General features: G+C 46.0%; 1 protein-coding gene across 1 annotated transcript in view; it reads left to right on the top strand.

Moving 5' to 3' along the window:
- The window catches only part of Pbx3 (PBX homeobox 3), a 205,978-nt gene extending 196,097 nt beyond the window's left edge, over nt 1-9,881 (top strand). The window contains exons 6-9 of the mRNA XM_076843104.2: nt 3,232-3,397; nt 4,552-4,664; nt 5,459-5,548; nt 8,345-9,881. Coding sequence (XP_076699219.1) covers nt 3,232-3,397; nt 4,552-4,664; nt 5,459-5,548; nt 8,345-8,437 — 462 coding nt within the window. The 3' untranslated portion in view covers nt 8,438-9,881. The remainder of the gene's footprint in view (nt 1-3,231; nt 3,398-4,551; nt 4,665-5,458; nt 5,549-8,344) is intronic.
- The last annotated feature ends 6,120 nt before the right edge of the window (nt 9,882-16,001 follow it).

Below are 16,001 nucleotides of genomic sequence, written 5' to 3'. Positions count from 1 at the left end.
ATGGTACAAAGATTCTTCAATTATGAAACTGTTAATAAAGCTGTAATCTGATTTTCCGGGCTAGGTTTCATTAATGTATTATAGCTTCTCTGATTGTCAAGGTAATATTAACTACAAAGTACTGAATCCAACAGAGAATTGTTAGAAGAAGAGAATTCTAAGATGGGCCTTTGTTGCTAAATTCAGAGTTGGGGAATTTTCATTAATTATGCTTAAGAAATGCCAAATTCCCTCTCAACCAGGACTGTCTCCCTTTGCACTACAGATGTATTCGCACTTAACTCTTTCTGAGGCTTAACAGGCTTACTCAGAAAGGAGCTTTGTGCCCGCCAGCTCTATGTCCACCTCCTGAGCTGGGAACATGCATGGTACAAGGCGAGGTCTGTTCTGAAAGGATTGGCTTTAACAAGAATAATCAAAACTAACATCTTCAGCGTTCTTTTTCAATCATGATTCAGAACTTTTATGTTTGTGTAAAACGTTCTAATTCCAGCATTGGAATGGATGCTAATGTCAGCGAGGCTGTTCTTCTTGTACAGAAATCCTTCCCTAGTATCTGTCTTCTTTAAGGACTGAACTACACATCCTCCTCCTCTCTGCCATTCCCTCCCCGCTGACCTCCAGCTCTTCAGGGGCTTGGTTCTGCCTGATCCTCCTCCAGAATATCTGCCTTCTCCTTGCCTTCTGCTCTGCTGGCTTTTCCTCCTGCTGCCACTTCCCTCACAGTGGCCATGCACACCCCCCACAGGCCTATGGGACTCGAAGAAGGGAGAGCGGGAAGGCAGGAGGGGTTAGATCCCTCAGGTTGAGTTCATGGGTCTAATTTTGTGACTTGTCTAGATGCCAGAAGTAGAACCAATGAAAGGAAAGGAAGAGGAGCCAGAGTTTAGTCCAGAATAAAGAGAACTATGTATCCATCAAGAAGGACTTCAGTGGAGTCAAGGCTTCTGGGAGGTAGTGAGGTCCATATTTCTGGAGGTTGGGTACTAGGAATATAAAGAAAACTTAGAGAAGAGGCATAGATAGGTTAAAGAGGATGCTGAATTCTGTCTTAGACCTGTTAAGTTGGAGGTTTAGCAGAACATTTATATGGAAATCTCTTAAAAATCGAGAGCTGAAATTCTTCTTGCAAGTTAGGAATAGAGGTAGAAATCTGGAGAGTCTCCACACAGAGAGAATAACTAAAATTTTGAAAATGGATAAGGAGAAAGAAAGAAGAGGACCAAGAACTGAGGCATGGAAAAACATACATACATGCACACCCTGCTATGCCAGGAAAAAGCAGATGCTGGAGGGGAAGTGGGGGCAAAATATCAGAAATCACACAAAGAGTGAGCTCTGGGAAGGTACAACAGTGGTTACCAGTATCAGATGCTGCCCAGAGGTCAGACCAGTTGAGGAGGGCCAGGCTAGTGTAGGTCTATCATCCCAGCTACTTGGAAGACTGAGACAGAAAGACTACAAGTTCAAAGCCAGCTTGAACAATTTAGCAAGACTCTGTCTCAGAATTTAAAGAAGGGTTGGGGGTGTAGTTAAGTGGCAAAGTGCTTGTCTAATTCTTGCTAAGTCCTGAATTCAGTCCTCAGCTCTGTACCCAAAAAACAAAACTAACAAAAAATGTTGAGAGAGAAATGGCCATTGGATTTGGGACAAATGAGATGCCTGTGAAACCACCTCACCCCTGAGATTTCACAACAAAGAACTCTGCACAGTGCTCGATGCATACGAGGTCCGCTAAATGCAGTTATATAGCCACTGTGTTTGGTATGAAGAAAGCAAGGGATATGCACAGTCCTTCAGGGAAAACAAATCAAATGATGGTGGAACAGGAAAAGCTAGGAAGTGCTGATCTGTAGCACATTTACTTCCTGATGGGTTTTGGCTTATTTCTGCCTGATGAACCTATGCATGCTGCATGGGTCCTCGGCGAGTATGCCTGCCTGTGTGAGTGTGCACATGTGTGCACACAGTGATCCCAGGATGGGACAGCATATGGGCAGCAGTGAGGCCAATGTTGTCTTCCTCACGTGGCTCCCTTGCCAGGACTTTCTGGCTTCTTCAGGAAGGATGAGTGCCATAGGTTGAAGAATGGGAGTTCTATTTCCAAACCAATTAAAGACTTGGCAGAGGTGGTCATCAGGGGTGCCCACTGGTGTAAATTGGGTTGGAGGGCTCTGAACTGCACACTACTCCTTATTTTTCTTCAGGGCCCCAGAGGAGCTGTTAGGGAATAATAGCTTTAGGGTAGAACAGTGACCCCTGGTACCACAGCAATGTGTTCCTTTGACAGACTCTTGGGAAAAAAGTCATTGAAAAGTATTTCTAAACTGTTACTTTACCAAAAGAGAGGTAAGATCCTTTTACGCAGCAAGTGGGCATACCTTTTTATAAATCGCTATGTGGCTTTTAGCTGCTGCTTTATATGGCTCAATGACATATGCCTGAACTCATAATGTAACCCTGAGTGGTGTGTCTGGGGCTCAAGTCCTACTGTCCATAAAATGTGGTGAAATCTGTCTGATGCCAAGATCTTTAGAAATTTCTTCCATTTGCACTGGCTGACATCATAAGTAGTGTGTGTGTGTGTGTGTGTGTGTATGTTCTACCTGATGAAATCAGAGCTGCCCCTCTGCATTTCATTGTGACCTTATTGGAATTCTTGAGTTTTCAAGTTGTGGCCTCCTCTCATGTTCCCTGGCAGAGCTTGAGCAGCCATCTTGGCAGCTGTGCAGTGTCTTCTAAGGCAGGAGACAAAGGGATTTCTCATCCATTATTAATTGGTATTACTCTTTGCAGCAGACCAAACACAATTCTATAATACAGCTGCCAACACCGTGACCAACCCCCAAAAGAAGTTATTCTTTCTCGAGTATTGCTTGTTATTTACCTAATATAAATGTTTCCTTTAGCTTTTCAGCTGTTTTTAGGGGGCCTGATTACTTACATACAAATTGGTGTCTATATCAATTGGATATTTTTTATGAACATGCTTCCAGCCAACTGGGAGCCAACTCCAAGAAGAAGCATTATTCCAAAACAGTATGAAGAAATTTGCCGAAAGAGAATGCAAACCCCTGAAACCTTTATGAATCACCCATAGGATGTGAGGTCACAGGTGCTGAGTGTCTCCCAAAATGTCCCTTTAGTATGCAATGTTTGTGACTGGAAATTTTGACTTTTTTCTTTTTTGACTTTTCTGCCCTTTCAATTCCGTGTTCCTGCAATTTGTAGGTATCCAACTGGTTTGGCAACAAGCGAATCAGGTACAAGAAGAATATTGGCAAGTTTCAGGAAGAAGCCAACCTGTATGCTGCAAAGACAGCCGTGACAGCCGCACACGCAGTGGCCGCAGCTGTGCAGAACAACCAGACCAATTCACCCACCACGCCAAATTCTGGTGCGTACTGGGCGCTCACTCCCTGCTTGGCCAGGCAGCCTCATGCCACAGCGTTCTGTCCCACAGACCATGAAAAGAACCATGATGATGATACAGTGGTTTATAAAGGAAGGTTTATGTTCACATGCAGGCTTGTTCTTGGGACAGGTGAGTGGTGGATGGCCCACACCTGTAAACCCACCATTCACAGTGAATGCCACTCACTACTGGTAGATTCTGGAACTTCACACTTAGTAGTGGCTTTTAATTTAGCAATTAGGGAAAATGTTCTCACTAATGATTGTCTTGGCTGTGTTGTTCCAGGTATCCCGTAAGGTCAGTAGTGGTCTGTTCACGAATGAAATAGCACAAGTGGGAACCAAATTGATCGGTATACATGATGAAGCTGGAGTTCTGGGATGGGGTGCAGGCGGCTCCCCATGTGCCACAGCTGCAGAGTCTGGATTTCTCCAGCCCCTGTGAGGCTGGTTTGGTGGGCTGAGCAGTGGTCAGATGTGAGGGGGACAAAACTCAGTGCATGGACATATTACTCCTGACCCTCATCCAATACATCTCAGCAAAATTTTATATGCCATTTGTGATGGGGTTGGAAATACTTGAAATTACAGGAAACTTGAATGACAGGTGCACAGCAAGTCCAAACAGATGTGCTTGAGGAGCAGTTCAAGGAGATTTTCTTCTTTAAGCATAAATATTTAAAAGTTAAGAAAGTGAGACTGTTTTGTTCTCCCCTCCCTGTGTTTTAATGGGACATGAAAGGCAACAGGGAAAGTAGAATTAGGACTAAGAAAGAAGATCGGAAATACGTGTCATGGTCCACCATGACCGTCAGTGATGCTCTTAATGACTCAGTCCTAGAAATAACGGGGAAATGAGGTCAAAGTGCCGGGCCAGCTACTGGGTGTTTTTCTCTTTCCTTCTGTTTATCTCTTTGGTTTTTAAATTAGGGCTTCCCCATCAGTAGGACTTTTCTGGGTGTAGAGTAGGCCACAGACCTACCTCTTGGGAGTGACTTTCCACCCTCTCAGATCTGAACATGCCTTGTGTCCTGCGACCTTCCCTTCTGTGTCTCTTCTCCTCTCCCTGCCTCTAGGTCTTTGAGGATTATATGTGTAGCTCTCCGTTATTCAGCTACTTAACTCTTTCCTTTCCAGGTTCTTCTGGTTCTTTTAACCTCCCAAATTCTGGGGACATGTTCATGAACATGCAGAGTCTGAATGGGGATTCTTACCAAGGGTCCCAAGTCGGAGCCAATGTGCAGTCACAGGTAGGAGAAATGCCCTAGCTGGGGCCTTTCTAGCAGGGTAGGGTTTGGGCTCAAAACTCCTGACCCCATGGAAGTGGTCTGCACATCTACGCAGAACCCGTGCTGAGGGCTTCCAGCGTGACCTGTCTGCCCCACATTTAATTTAATGAGAAGTCAGGTGAACAGTGGCTTTTGACAATTAGAACCTAATACACTTTGTGAATGCATTCGGCTCTGGCTTGAGCTCATGGAGAGGGGTGGGGGGCTGTATCTTACTTATGTCACAAAATAGAACAGAATAATTGTGTGTGCCAGCGTGTATGTGGTGTGAGAACTCACTACTCCCTTTCATTCCTGTATTTTTGCAAGTCAGAATGTAAAAACCTGAGTTCTTAAAATATATCCCAGCTTCAGCTCTTTTCTTGTCCTCTTAATTGAGAACAACTATTCATGTTTTTATGCGTGTGTGTGTGTGTGTGTGTGTGTGTGTAGAAACAGAAACTGAGAGTGAGAAATCCAGAACAGGTATTTATAAGTAGGTTTTCACGCACTGCCACATGCATTCGGTTGCTGTAGGTGGAAAGTTTGCATTGCCATGAAGATGTTATTGTTTGGCTGGCATGAAAAACAAAGATATGTGAGTTTAAATATGCAAAGAATTGTTGAAATTCTGCCAGTCACATTTGATTGATAAATTTGTCTTTCATTGAAGATGCTAAACCCTCGTGGCACACATAATTCAAATTGTTTCCTTTTGTAAGTGATGATGTTTTAATAGATTTGGGATGATGAATTTTGTTTCATCTCACTTCTAGGTGGATACCCTCCGTCATGTTATCAATCAGACGGGAGGCTACAGTGATGGCCTTGGAGGAAATTCACTGTACAGTCCGCATAATTTAAATGTGAGTACTCTTGGGAGCTGGCTGTGGGAGCCGTGTCAGGTAAACAGTGACTAGTAAATAAATTAATAGCCATTTGACTTGGCTTCTCATCTTGTAGAAAAGTAGGGACGGCAGTGTCTTTGCTGCACTTTTGTTTTATGAACTTCAGTGCAAGATGCTACCACAGTGCCTGTAGAAGCCCTCATAGATACCCAGAAATGCCAGTGTCCTGTCATCAACAGGGACTTAAGCATCAGCCCATTAAGATGCCATTTCCTAGAGGCTGTGCTGTGTTCCAGAGAGATGGTGGAAAACAGGTCATTTATCTTAGAATCAAACAGCAGGAAAAATTCTCAAGCACAGCACAGGTGAAGGTGATAACCTTGGAGGACCCCACACAGCCAAGCTAAAGAAAGAATTCTGTCCTTAAAAGCAACCTCTGTATTTTCAATATGGGATGGAAAACGTATTTGGCAATTCTGATGGCCTCTCAGTTTTAATTATGGAGGAAATAATTTTAACTTTTGTTATCAGTTCACTAAACTTTTCTTTTCCTTGTACCCTAACATGGTTAGAAAATGGCAAAAAAAAAAAAAACCAGTTTCAGAAAGAGGGTCAGGGATAGGGTTGCCAGGGTGGAGCTGGGAGGGAGTGCTGGACAGAGCCCAGAGTTCCAGACTGAGGGAGGAAATGGACAGCCTCTGGAGCTCTTGGGAGTAGAGTAGAGAAAATGAACAAAAGTCTCCTTTCTTAGGGCCCTGGTTTTCTATGAGAGTGATTATTAATGATTTAAAAAGTGATTGAGGATGTTCAATTGTAAAGGGAAAAAAGGACCATTAAATACTCAAATCTTTTACATTTGAAATGTCAAATCTTTCTTTTTGGGTTTATAAATAACTCATAATAACCCACAACAAACCATATAAAAAGCCTTTTAGTTGCATTTCTCCTTTTTCATTTAAGTGTTTTGAAATGCTTCAGAGAATGTGCGATATCCTTATCAACATGATAAAATATGAAACTGTGATTGCCTGCAGCATTTTACAGACATGAATTCCATCTTCACTGATGAGGCTTGATAAGGCGCTGTTGTATAATACAGTGCATAATCTCAAACCACCAGCGTAAGGATTAATTTATTTTGAAAAAAAAGAATGCTTGCTGACAACCACTCCTCCAGCTGCCACGCTGGGTGAAAATATTGTACATTTGTTGTTTATAAATTTGGATAAAAGAGGAATGATGTTTACTTCAGATGGAATATCTTTAGACTTGTATCTGTGTAAGAGTTTTTCTTCTCCTAAGGAGATTTTCATACCTGAGGGGGGAACAGCTTACCTAGATAGAGAAGAGGATTTCTTAAGAGTCCCCTGAACACACGGGCATGTCACCACCCCACTTGACTGAGGCCTTTAAAAAGCACCATAGTATTTTTTAAATCATATTTTCCTTTTTCTAACCTGAATTTGATATGCCTCAAGTCTTGAAAATCCTTTTTCTTCTGGCTCTTTCATCTCTGTGGGGTTGTTTGACCCACATTCTTTTCCTTGGTGCTAGTGGGAGGGAAGGTGCTTTATATGCATAAAGCACAGTGGTCACAGGAAGAAGCTCCTCCAAAGCTGTGTCTAGGCTGGGCGGGGAGTCCAGACAGAGTTCTCAGCAGCCTGGTGGCACAGGGCCAAAAGAAGACATTTGGATGGACTTGCAGAGGTTGCAGATAGATGCATAGGAGGAGTTGGGGGGGGACCTTGTGTCCCATACTGGTGTGGGTGTAGGAGGCTGTGTCTGGGTGGCATGTAGACAGAGGCTGGTTGGAGCCGCAGGCTCTGGGTGTCAGCCAGCTCACCCTCGCCTTCCCTCCAGAAAGGCCTGCTCCGTCACTTCCTCTCAGTATTCCCCAACTCACAAGCCCAGCACCTCCCTCTTCTTGACTGACATAAAAATATGTAGCGACAAGCTGTCTGCCACAGAAAAAATTTGATCAGACATTGATTTCAGCAATTGCCTCTTTAGGCCAAGACATAAGGCAGATTTGTTTCTGAGTACTGTTACTACTGCTGCAGGTCGGAGGCAGGAAGGCCAGCAGCATGTGCAGAGTGGTAGCAACATCTCAATGAGGAGCTCCAGTTATAGATAATTGGAATCCAGATTTGAATAGTGTGTGCTCCTCTGCAGTTCATGCATTTTCATTCTGGAAGTTCCTATTTAGAGGGAAATTCTGGCCTTCATTTTCCAAGGGTTGTGGTAGTTGGCTGTTAGGCCTGCCTGGGATGAGGAGACCATGTTGAAGCCAGGCTGATGCTGGCTCAAAGTTTTGCTGAGGCATTTCGTGGAGCGTCTCCACTGCCCCTTCTTAAAAGATTTCTTGGGCTAGGGTTATGGCTCAGTGGTAGAGTGCTCGCCTCCCATATGATAAGGCACTGGGTTTGATCCTTAGCACCACATCAAAGTAAAATAAAGGAATTGTGTTCATTTACAACTAAAAAAACATGTATTTAAAAAAAAAAAAAAAAGATTTCTTTTCAAGTCATTTTAGTTTGACCAGCAGATCAAAGGCTGAGTTTGGTGCCAGCTTGGTACTGGCTGAGGCCCTTCTTCTACATGCTGATTTAGAGCCAAGTCTTTACTTGATGGGATGGATTTGTTTTACATGCATTTAATCCCACTTTAACACATGCTTCCAACTCCTGCCAAAGTGGATTTAGAAAATACATTTTGCTAATGCATCTCTGCTCTCATGTTGTCATCTGGGTGTTTTAAATTGAGGAGTAGAATTAATATGTAGACATGCCCTCACTGAACTCTTTCTCCTTGCAGGCTAATGGAGGCTGGCAGGACGCAACAACTCCATCTTCAGTGACTTCTCCTACAGAAGGCCCGGGAAGTGTGCACTCAGATACCTCTAACTAATCTCTGGCCACACCTTCCCCTGAGCTACCATGCCTTGAGAAGTGCGTTCAGAGCAACAGGAGGAAAAGGAATGCGTTCTTGTAGCCTACCATCTACAGCTTTACTATAAAACCTTGTCTTATTAGAGAACTTGGTAAATCTGTTTTTTAAGGAATCATAATCATTTGTATTTATACTTAAAACACACAATATTTAAAAAGCACTTTATCCAATTAGGCCAAGATTTAACATTGTTGACAGTCCTGTAGCTATTTTATCATAATTTATTATCAATATTTTACATTAATGGTTTCACAGTTGCCAATTACTTGGCCTTAAGGGTAAAAAGTACAATATATGCTAAACCTCAATCGTTAGAGCAGATGCAAAGATTCACCTCACCTAAATTGAACTCCTTACATATTTCCAGCGCAGACTTTGATTGTCTTTCTTTCATGTCACTAATGGGGTTGGAATAAAAGAGCTGTTTGGCTATCTCTGTTAATGATGGTTGTGTTTAAGAACCTTCCTCATCACATTTGGGTTGTGATCTCTTACGTTATAATTAGATCAGAGACTGGTAGCCTCTTTTCTCTCTGAAAGCACCAGTACCCAGAGTCTGCTTGGTGATGAGATTATGGATCCAGATTGTTCTGAGAGATGAAGATTACTTGCTGCTGATGGAGGTGAAAATGAGACCTGTCTGGAGTTTTGCAGTGTGCACTGGGTGCTGCACAGACTTGTCAAGGTTTGCTTTGTCCTCTGGGCGTCCGCAGAAGGCCCTGCTCTCTGGAGTGTTGTATATAGTGTAGCAAAAGAGTATTTATACATCTCACCAATCAAAACACAGCTTTATTACCTCATGCGAACTCATAAGAACCAATAGAATTTCAACATGTTCTGTAGCTTAGAGTGCTCACTTACTACCTCTGAACAATACTCACCTGTAGTTTTGTCTCTTTCTTATCTTTTTGCATCTTGTAATTAACTCTTTGTTTCCCTTCATAAATATGTAATGTACATTGTAATCTTTTAAAAGAAAAATCAGGGTTGCATTTGCAACTTTTAAAAAAATGAGAGTGGAAACATTGGGTCTTAATTTAACACAGGATCAGTAAAACTGTTGTAAATACTGCGAAACATTTTGAATGTTCCTCATCTTGTTACTAACCCATGCAAAAAAAAAAAAAAAAAAAAGCTGCGACTAATTGTGATGCATTCAGATTTCAGTATTCAGTACTGTATATTTCACCCTATGTGATGGGGACCCCCTCCTTTCTCTTTTTGTATTGTATGCGATTCTGAACCTGATTGAGTCATGAAAATAATTTGTGGCAGTGATTCTAATGTATTAAAAATGTTTCGTGTTCCTTTCTAACTGGATTACACCCTGGATTGAAAAAGTCTTCCTCGTGGTAGTTACATGTAGTTTCAAACATGAATAAACTTTTTGCTTTCATGATTAATGAAATTTCGATGCCATTTCTTACCGCTCAGCCAGCCAACCAGCACAGGCAGTGGGGAAGCCTCAAGAGGAGGCAGACCTGGGCCAGGGAGCACATGGCCACTGGGAGGCTTTGGCGAGGCTGAGCGAGGGGACAACTGTTGACTGAGCAGCTCCCTGGGAGGCCCTGTGCACCCTACTGCTGTCACCCCAAGTCCTCACTCCATCCTTTTGAGCTCATAGCACCTCAAGGAAAACACTCTCGTCTTCACAGATCAGCAAACGAAGCTGAGAGAACTAGGGAATGTCAGGAGGCCACACACCAGGGAGGAGGGCGTGTCTGACTCCATCTCCAGTCCTTGGCATTCATGTTCTCATGACCTAGCGATGCCTCTGGAACTTGTCAGGTGGAAAATTGTTTGTTTTTAGAAATTGTATTTTAATAACCAGAACCTTGTCCCGTTCACTTCACCTCCCTGACTTCTTTAACTGCAGTTTTTAAAGATGAGTGAAAGTTTATCCAAAAAGGGTGGGCCTCGAATGCCACTGGAAAACAGAACTCCTGCAACTTAACCGTCTTTTTTAAATTCTAAATTTGTAATCTGTAAGACAAACTAAAAATCCTTGAACTAGATTAAATGTTGTTTTTGTTTTATACAAATTGTAAGAAAGTCCATATATTTACATACATGCCTGTCGCTAATATCTAAATCTTTATAATAATAAAAGAGGTTCATAGCAGGTAATTGGCCTGTTTACTATATCTCAAGGAAATTGACTCACAGGAAATCAGATTAATGTTAATCAGTTGCAGCAAATTGTCTATGATAAATACAACTGCTTTACTATTTCAGTTGCTACAGCCAGGCAAAACAAGGTCTAGGGCCATCGTTCCCATTAATCTTGAGGCCGTTATACTGTGAGGGTAAACTTTATAAAATAGATTGCCCTCCAAAGCTGTCCTCCCTCACGTGGATATTCTGCCTGCCTGTTGGAATCTCTCCCATGGCTAAATAATTATTTGCATGATTCAATTAGCTTGTGGGTCAGCCTTTCTTATCTTTGTGCAGAAAACAATCTGTGCTGTGTGGTTTTGCAAGACATATCCTGAGAAAACATAATGTGCGTGCACACACAAATTCATCTTCTTTGGTGTTCCCAAACAAGATAACCTCATGAGAACCATCTTGGATTTTTCTCTTGGACCAGTTTCTTGGAAGAAGCACATGCAAGTTCTTACTGGAGATCCACCATGATGACTCGCAGCACCGGAGGGAAATCTGTGGGTCAGGGGCTCTTCTTGGGAACCCTAAAGAGCTCCTCTCTGCTTGTTTCGGAGACTTGCACGTTTTCCTCTTTGCTCTTCACCGCCTCTTAAAGGGTAGAAGCACTATCACTTCATAGGGAAACTGGGATAGCACACATGCCCTCCAGCCCAGCCTCTGGGGTCCATCAGGGTCTCGGAAGCTCTCCAGGTATGTTGAGTGCACAGGAGTCCTGAGATTCTTGTGTCTCACTCCAAGTCGCATGAAGTGAGTTGATTTTGGATAGGTTTTCTTCAGGTGCCGTTTCTGGGTCATGCCGTGGTTTAGGGATAGACCCAGAGATGAGTGAAAGCAGGTCCCACCCCTAGAGGGGTCAGACCTCTAATCTTGCTAGTTCGGAAAGCAAATGCTTTAGGTCTTCTGCGTAGACTTCTGATCCCCAAGACTGGACAAATGAAGGTCCCAAAGCCCACTCACAAGGTCAAAGGAAGTAATAGCAGGAAGCCAGGTGAACCACCCATTCACAGGCTAAGAGGCCTTTGTGCACGTACAGTGTTTGGTGCACAAGAAAACACGTGCTTATGTAAGAATATGTGCATGTTCACAGGTGTCTGGAGCCCACGCACCTACCTGACAGAGTATCAGTCTTCCACGTGCAGGTGTCCAAGGGCAAGGAGACCCCCCAGTACCTCTGACCAGGGGATCTTGCCCAAAGCGAACTATGTACCTTTCCTTTGCCAGAAGCAGGATGGGAGGAGTGTTGTCCTAGAGAAGCCCTTGTGTGGAGGGCGACATTGAGATTCATCTCCCAGATTGTGTTGGGGTGCTCTGTAAAATGTGCATTGTTGGTGCCCCAAGGGCCCTCGCTGGACTGAGCCACAGCTTCCTGAGCACCTCTGTACCTCGCCAGTGCCTCCCACACCTAAGCTCCTCTGCCGGGGATCCCTGGGGGCTGTTATAATCCCATTTTCAGATGGGAAATCGGAATCCCAAAGCAATGACGTCACCTGTGCAAGATCTTGCCTGGACCTAGGGTCTGTGATGGTCCTGCATGACACCCCCAGCAGCCACTTGTGGCAGGATAGAGAGGCTCATGTGCAAGGTCCCTTCTGGAGCAAGGTGACTAGGGAATGTCCCCCAACCCTCTACAGAGGTTGCAGCTCTTCTGTCCCATGCCCCAGTGTCCTGAGATGCTGTGAGGGGTGTGTGATATATGTCACCGGCTGCGTGGTGCTCTCTGTTTGGAAACAGGTTGGGACTACAGGATGAGCCAGTGTCCTCAAGCTGTCTGGACTGGGCCTGGCACAGTGACTAGGAGAGGCAGACAGCACCCCCTAGGGAGGGTAGCGGTGGCAGTGACAGTGTGGAGCACAGGCTGGGCATGTTCTCTATGCATACTTTATCACAGGTCGAGTTCCTGGGTGCATACCTGGTGCCCTCAAAAGTGTCTTTCCAAGGCCCAAGCCCAGCTTTGCTCTGGCCCCTGCCCCCAGTCCTACTGCCCAACAGCCCACCTTGAACTTGAGCAGGCTGACCTCAGAGCCCAGAGCCCAGCAGGTGTGGGTCTGAACCTAGGCTCTGCCTACTCCCAGACCTCGCCTAAGAGCCTGTTTCCTCACTGTCCTCTTCCGTGCCTCTCTGCCAGAGGAGAAACAGGTAAGTGAGTGGGGAGGAGGGCGAGGAGGGGGCTTAGGGAGGTAGGAACCCAGAGGCACCCAGAGCAGAGGCCGGACGCTCGCCCTCTACCTGTTACCAGAGTCCTCAATCCACATGCAGCCTCCTGCAGAAGGTCCTTCACACTCATCCTCACATTCTAGGTGGGCAGCCAAAGTCCCTTGGCCAACACACACAGAACCCAAGCACACACCGATAACCCTCTGTGTCTTGTAACAGTGTCTTGTCACGCTGGTTCTGTGGGCTCACTGGGTCTGCCCAGACCACTGAGCCCAAAGGAGAACTAAGCAGAGAAGGGGGCGGGTGTGAGCCCCCAGCACCCTCTCAGAGCTGTGGGTTCCTCTTCCCAGAAGCCCAGGATCCCAGACGCACGTCAGGATCCGACTAAGGTCCGACTAAGGCCTGCAACTAGTCCCCACTGAGGCTGGGACCAGCCCAAGGGAGTACAACCCCTGCTGTCCTTGGGCAAAGCACGTGGCCTCCGTGTGCCCCAGCTCTTAGCCTCCTAGCAGAGCAGAATCAGGCCAGCGGGTACAGGTACAGTATACAGCAGGGCTGAGGCTGGCTGCTCTTGTCACCTGCTAGTCCACAATTTGTCCTGGGTGGGGATCTGTCCTCGAATCCCAGCCTCAACGCCATGTCACCTCCTCCTGGCCCCTGGTTTGATGTGACTCTTCTTAGCAGTATGATGTGGTGCGAAGGGCGAGAGTCGGCCTGAGTTCGGCCACTCTCCAGTGTGTGTCACCTTGGGCACAGCACCTCCTTTTTCTGCAGCCCCAGTGTCCCTGTCTGCGAAATGGGGATTTGATTCTTATCTGCATCACAGGGATGTAAGGATTAAGAGCCCAGCACCTAATCTCTGGGTTGGGATAGGTTCTCTCCTTGTTGCTACATGGTTGCCAGACCAGAAGGGGAGGCCCAGGTTCCCCCACCACTGGAATGATGACGTCTGGTCAGCAGCAGGGTTGCTGGGGTGTCCCCTGCCGAGTGAAGATCCTGGGGTGGGTCAACATCTTCCACCCACCCGCTCTGGCCTGCTGTCCCTAGCGCTCAGGCTGGACCTTAGCCGAGGCCTCACCTCTCTCCCCCATCTCAGGAGATAATAAAAGGCTGATTCTTTTTTCCTGGTAAAATTTCAGAGAAAGTGTACGCATCATTAAATATGGAAATCCAGAATTTTATTAGCAATCTGCTAGATCTGAACTGACGCCAATTAAACAAAAAAGATATCATTTATAAAAAGGCAGAGTTCAACTTGTATTAAATGTGAAATGCAATTTTCTCCTGGTTTTGATTTATTACTGGTGGTCCATTGTTCAAAGAAGCATGTTATATTTCAATAGAGAAATATTGTTTATTCATTAATATTTTAAAATGGGCTTATTGCTGTGCATGGCTCTCACCGAATGAAACTTATGATTTAAAACATGAATTAATAAACACATTTGAAAGTGTTAGACGAGATCACAACCTCTCATTTTTCATTTTCCTGGGAGCATATTAAATTTTTATAATTCTGCATCTACAGTTTTTTCTTTTAAATAAAGATGCAGATTCCGAATTACTCTGCTAATTTCAGGTAACTAGGGGAGAAAAGCAATATCGTGCGGACTGGTGTCAGGATCACAGAATCCCGGAGAAGACGCTCAGGTTTATTTTTGTAATATTCATAAATCAAAATAAATGAGCTTTGTGCGGGAGGCAGCGTTTACATGCGTGAGGATGCTGGCTGCAGCCGCCGGCGCACTGGGGCTGCCTGAGCGTGCAGGTGGGTTGAGTGTTCATGTCCACATCACACGTACGTGTGCCGTGTCCACAGAAACACACACACACATCACCCTGGATGCTTGAGTGTGCGCAGTAAAGTGCAAATTGATTGTTTGGTCAATGTTCCAGCATTATTTATTGAGCTTCTACTACATGCCCGACAGCACACAGGTCACTGTGGATGAGATGGCCACAGGGTGACCTGCTTGCCCCTCTCCGCCAGGACAGCTCTGAGGCTCTCCCCACCAGGACTTGGGGCTGTTGATCCCCCAATGTGCCCCCTGCCCCCGGGAGAGAGGTGTTGATGCGCTGGTTCCCTGGGAGCAGGGGTGGGAGGTGTCTTCACAGGCCAGGAGAGAGGCACAGCCTGGTTGGGGACCATGGTGGCAATGGAGATCCAGGCAGGGCAGGAGGGGATCGGCCCCAGGACAGGGAGGAACATCAGCTCGGCCCACACCTCTCCTGCCCAGCCGCCCAAGCCTGGCTCATGGCCTCCCACGACCCTCTCCACTCCGTGCCACTGCCACCCCATTGGACAGAGGAGGAAGCAGAGGCCTGAGGAGAGACTTGGCAAGGTGGCAGGGTCGCTGCAGGAGGTGCTCTGGCCCGCCTGCCCCTCCAACACTGAGGCCACTGAGACACTGTGAAGAGGGGGCCGTCCCCAGGGGTCAGGCCCTGAGGGCTCTGGGGCCAGTTCCCATGGAGGGAGCAGCGGGAGGGGGCGGCGGTGTGTGGAGAGGTGTGGGGTGGGGCGCCTCCACAGCGGGAGGGAGCTGGCGCTGGACAGCGACACCTTCCCCACCCGCAGAGGGTGCTCAGAAAGGGGCCCTGGGGACAAACCCCCACGGCCCGCGGGAGGGGGGGCTCAGGAGAGCAGGAGCCCCGGGAAGGGCAGCGGGAGTCGCAGCGGGCGGTGGTGCCAGTTCACACCTCCACATTCTGGTCGACATGGGTACCTTCCATCTTTTCCCCAGAATGAGAGAGCTGCATGGGTTTCACCTGAATCTCCATCATTGCTAATGAGATCGAGCATCTTCGCCCGCATTTATTATTTGCATTTTGTTCTGTGAAGAGCTCATAGGAGCTATTCATCCTTTTTTCTTATGTTACTTGTCTTTTTCTTATTGATTTGTAGGAGACAGAGAGAGAGAGAGAGGGAGAGAGAGAGCTAAAGAGAGAGAGTCTGTGTGTGTGTGGTGCTGGGGACTGAACCCAGGGCCTCACACATGCCAGACAGTTGCTGTACCCCTGAGCCGCATCCCCAGTCCTGGTTGGTAGGATACTTCAATGAACCATATAGTGCAGTACTTCATTCTAACACTTCCTTTCCCCAGCTGTGCTAGGGATCGAACCCAGGGCCTCATGTAACTGCTCTGTCACCAAGCTACGTTCCTCACCCTTTTCATTTTATTTTGAGACAAGGGTCTTGCCAAGT

The sequence above is a fragment of the Callospermophilus lateralis genome, chromosome 2, assembly GCF_048772815.1.
Source record: "Callospermophilus lateralis isolate mCalLat2 chromosome 2, mCalLat2.hap1, whole genome shotgun sequence".
In the NCBI taxonomy this organism is placed as follows: Eukaryota; Metazoa; Chordata; class Mammalia; order Rodentia; family Sciuridae; genus Callospermophilus; species Callospermophilus lateralis.
The sequence above is the reverse complement of the archived record's forward strand: the minus strand, read 5'-3'. Positions and strand labels throughout refer to the sequence as shown.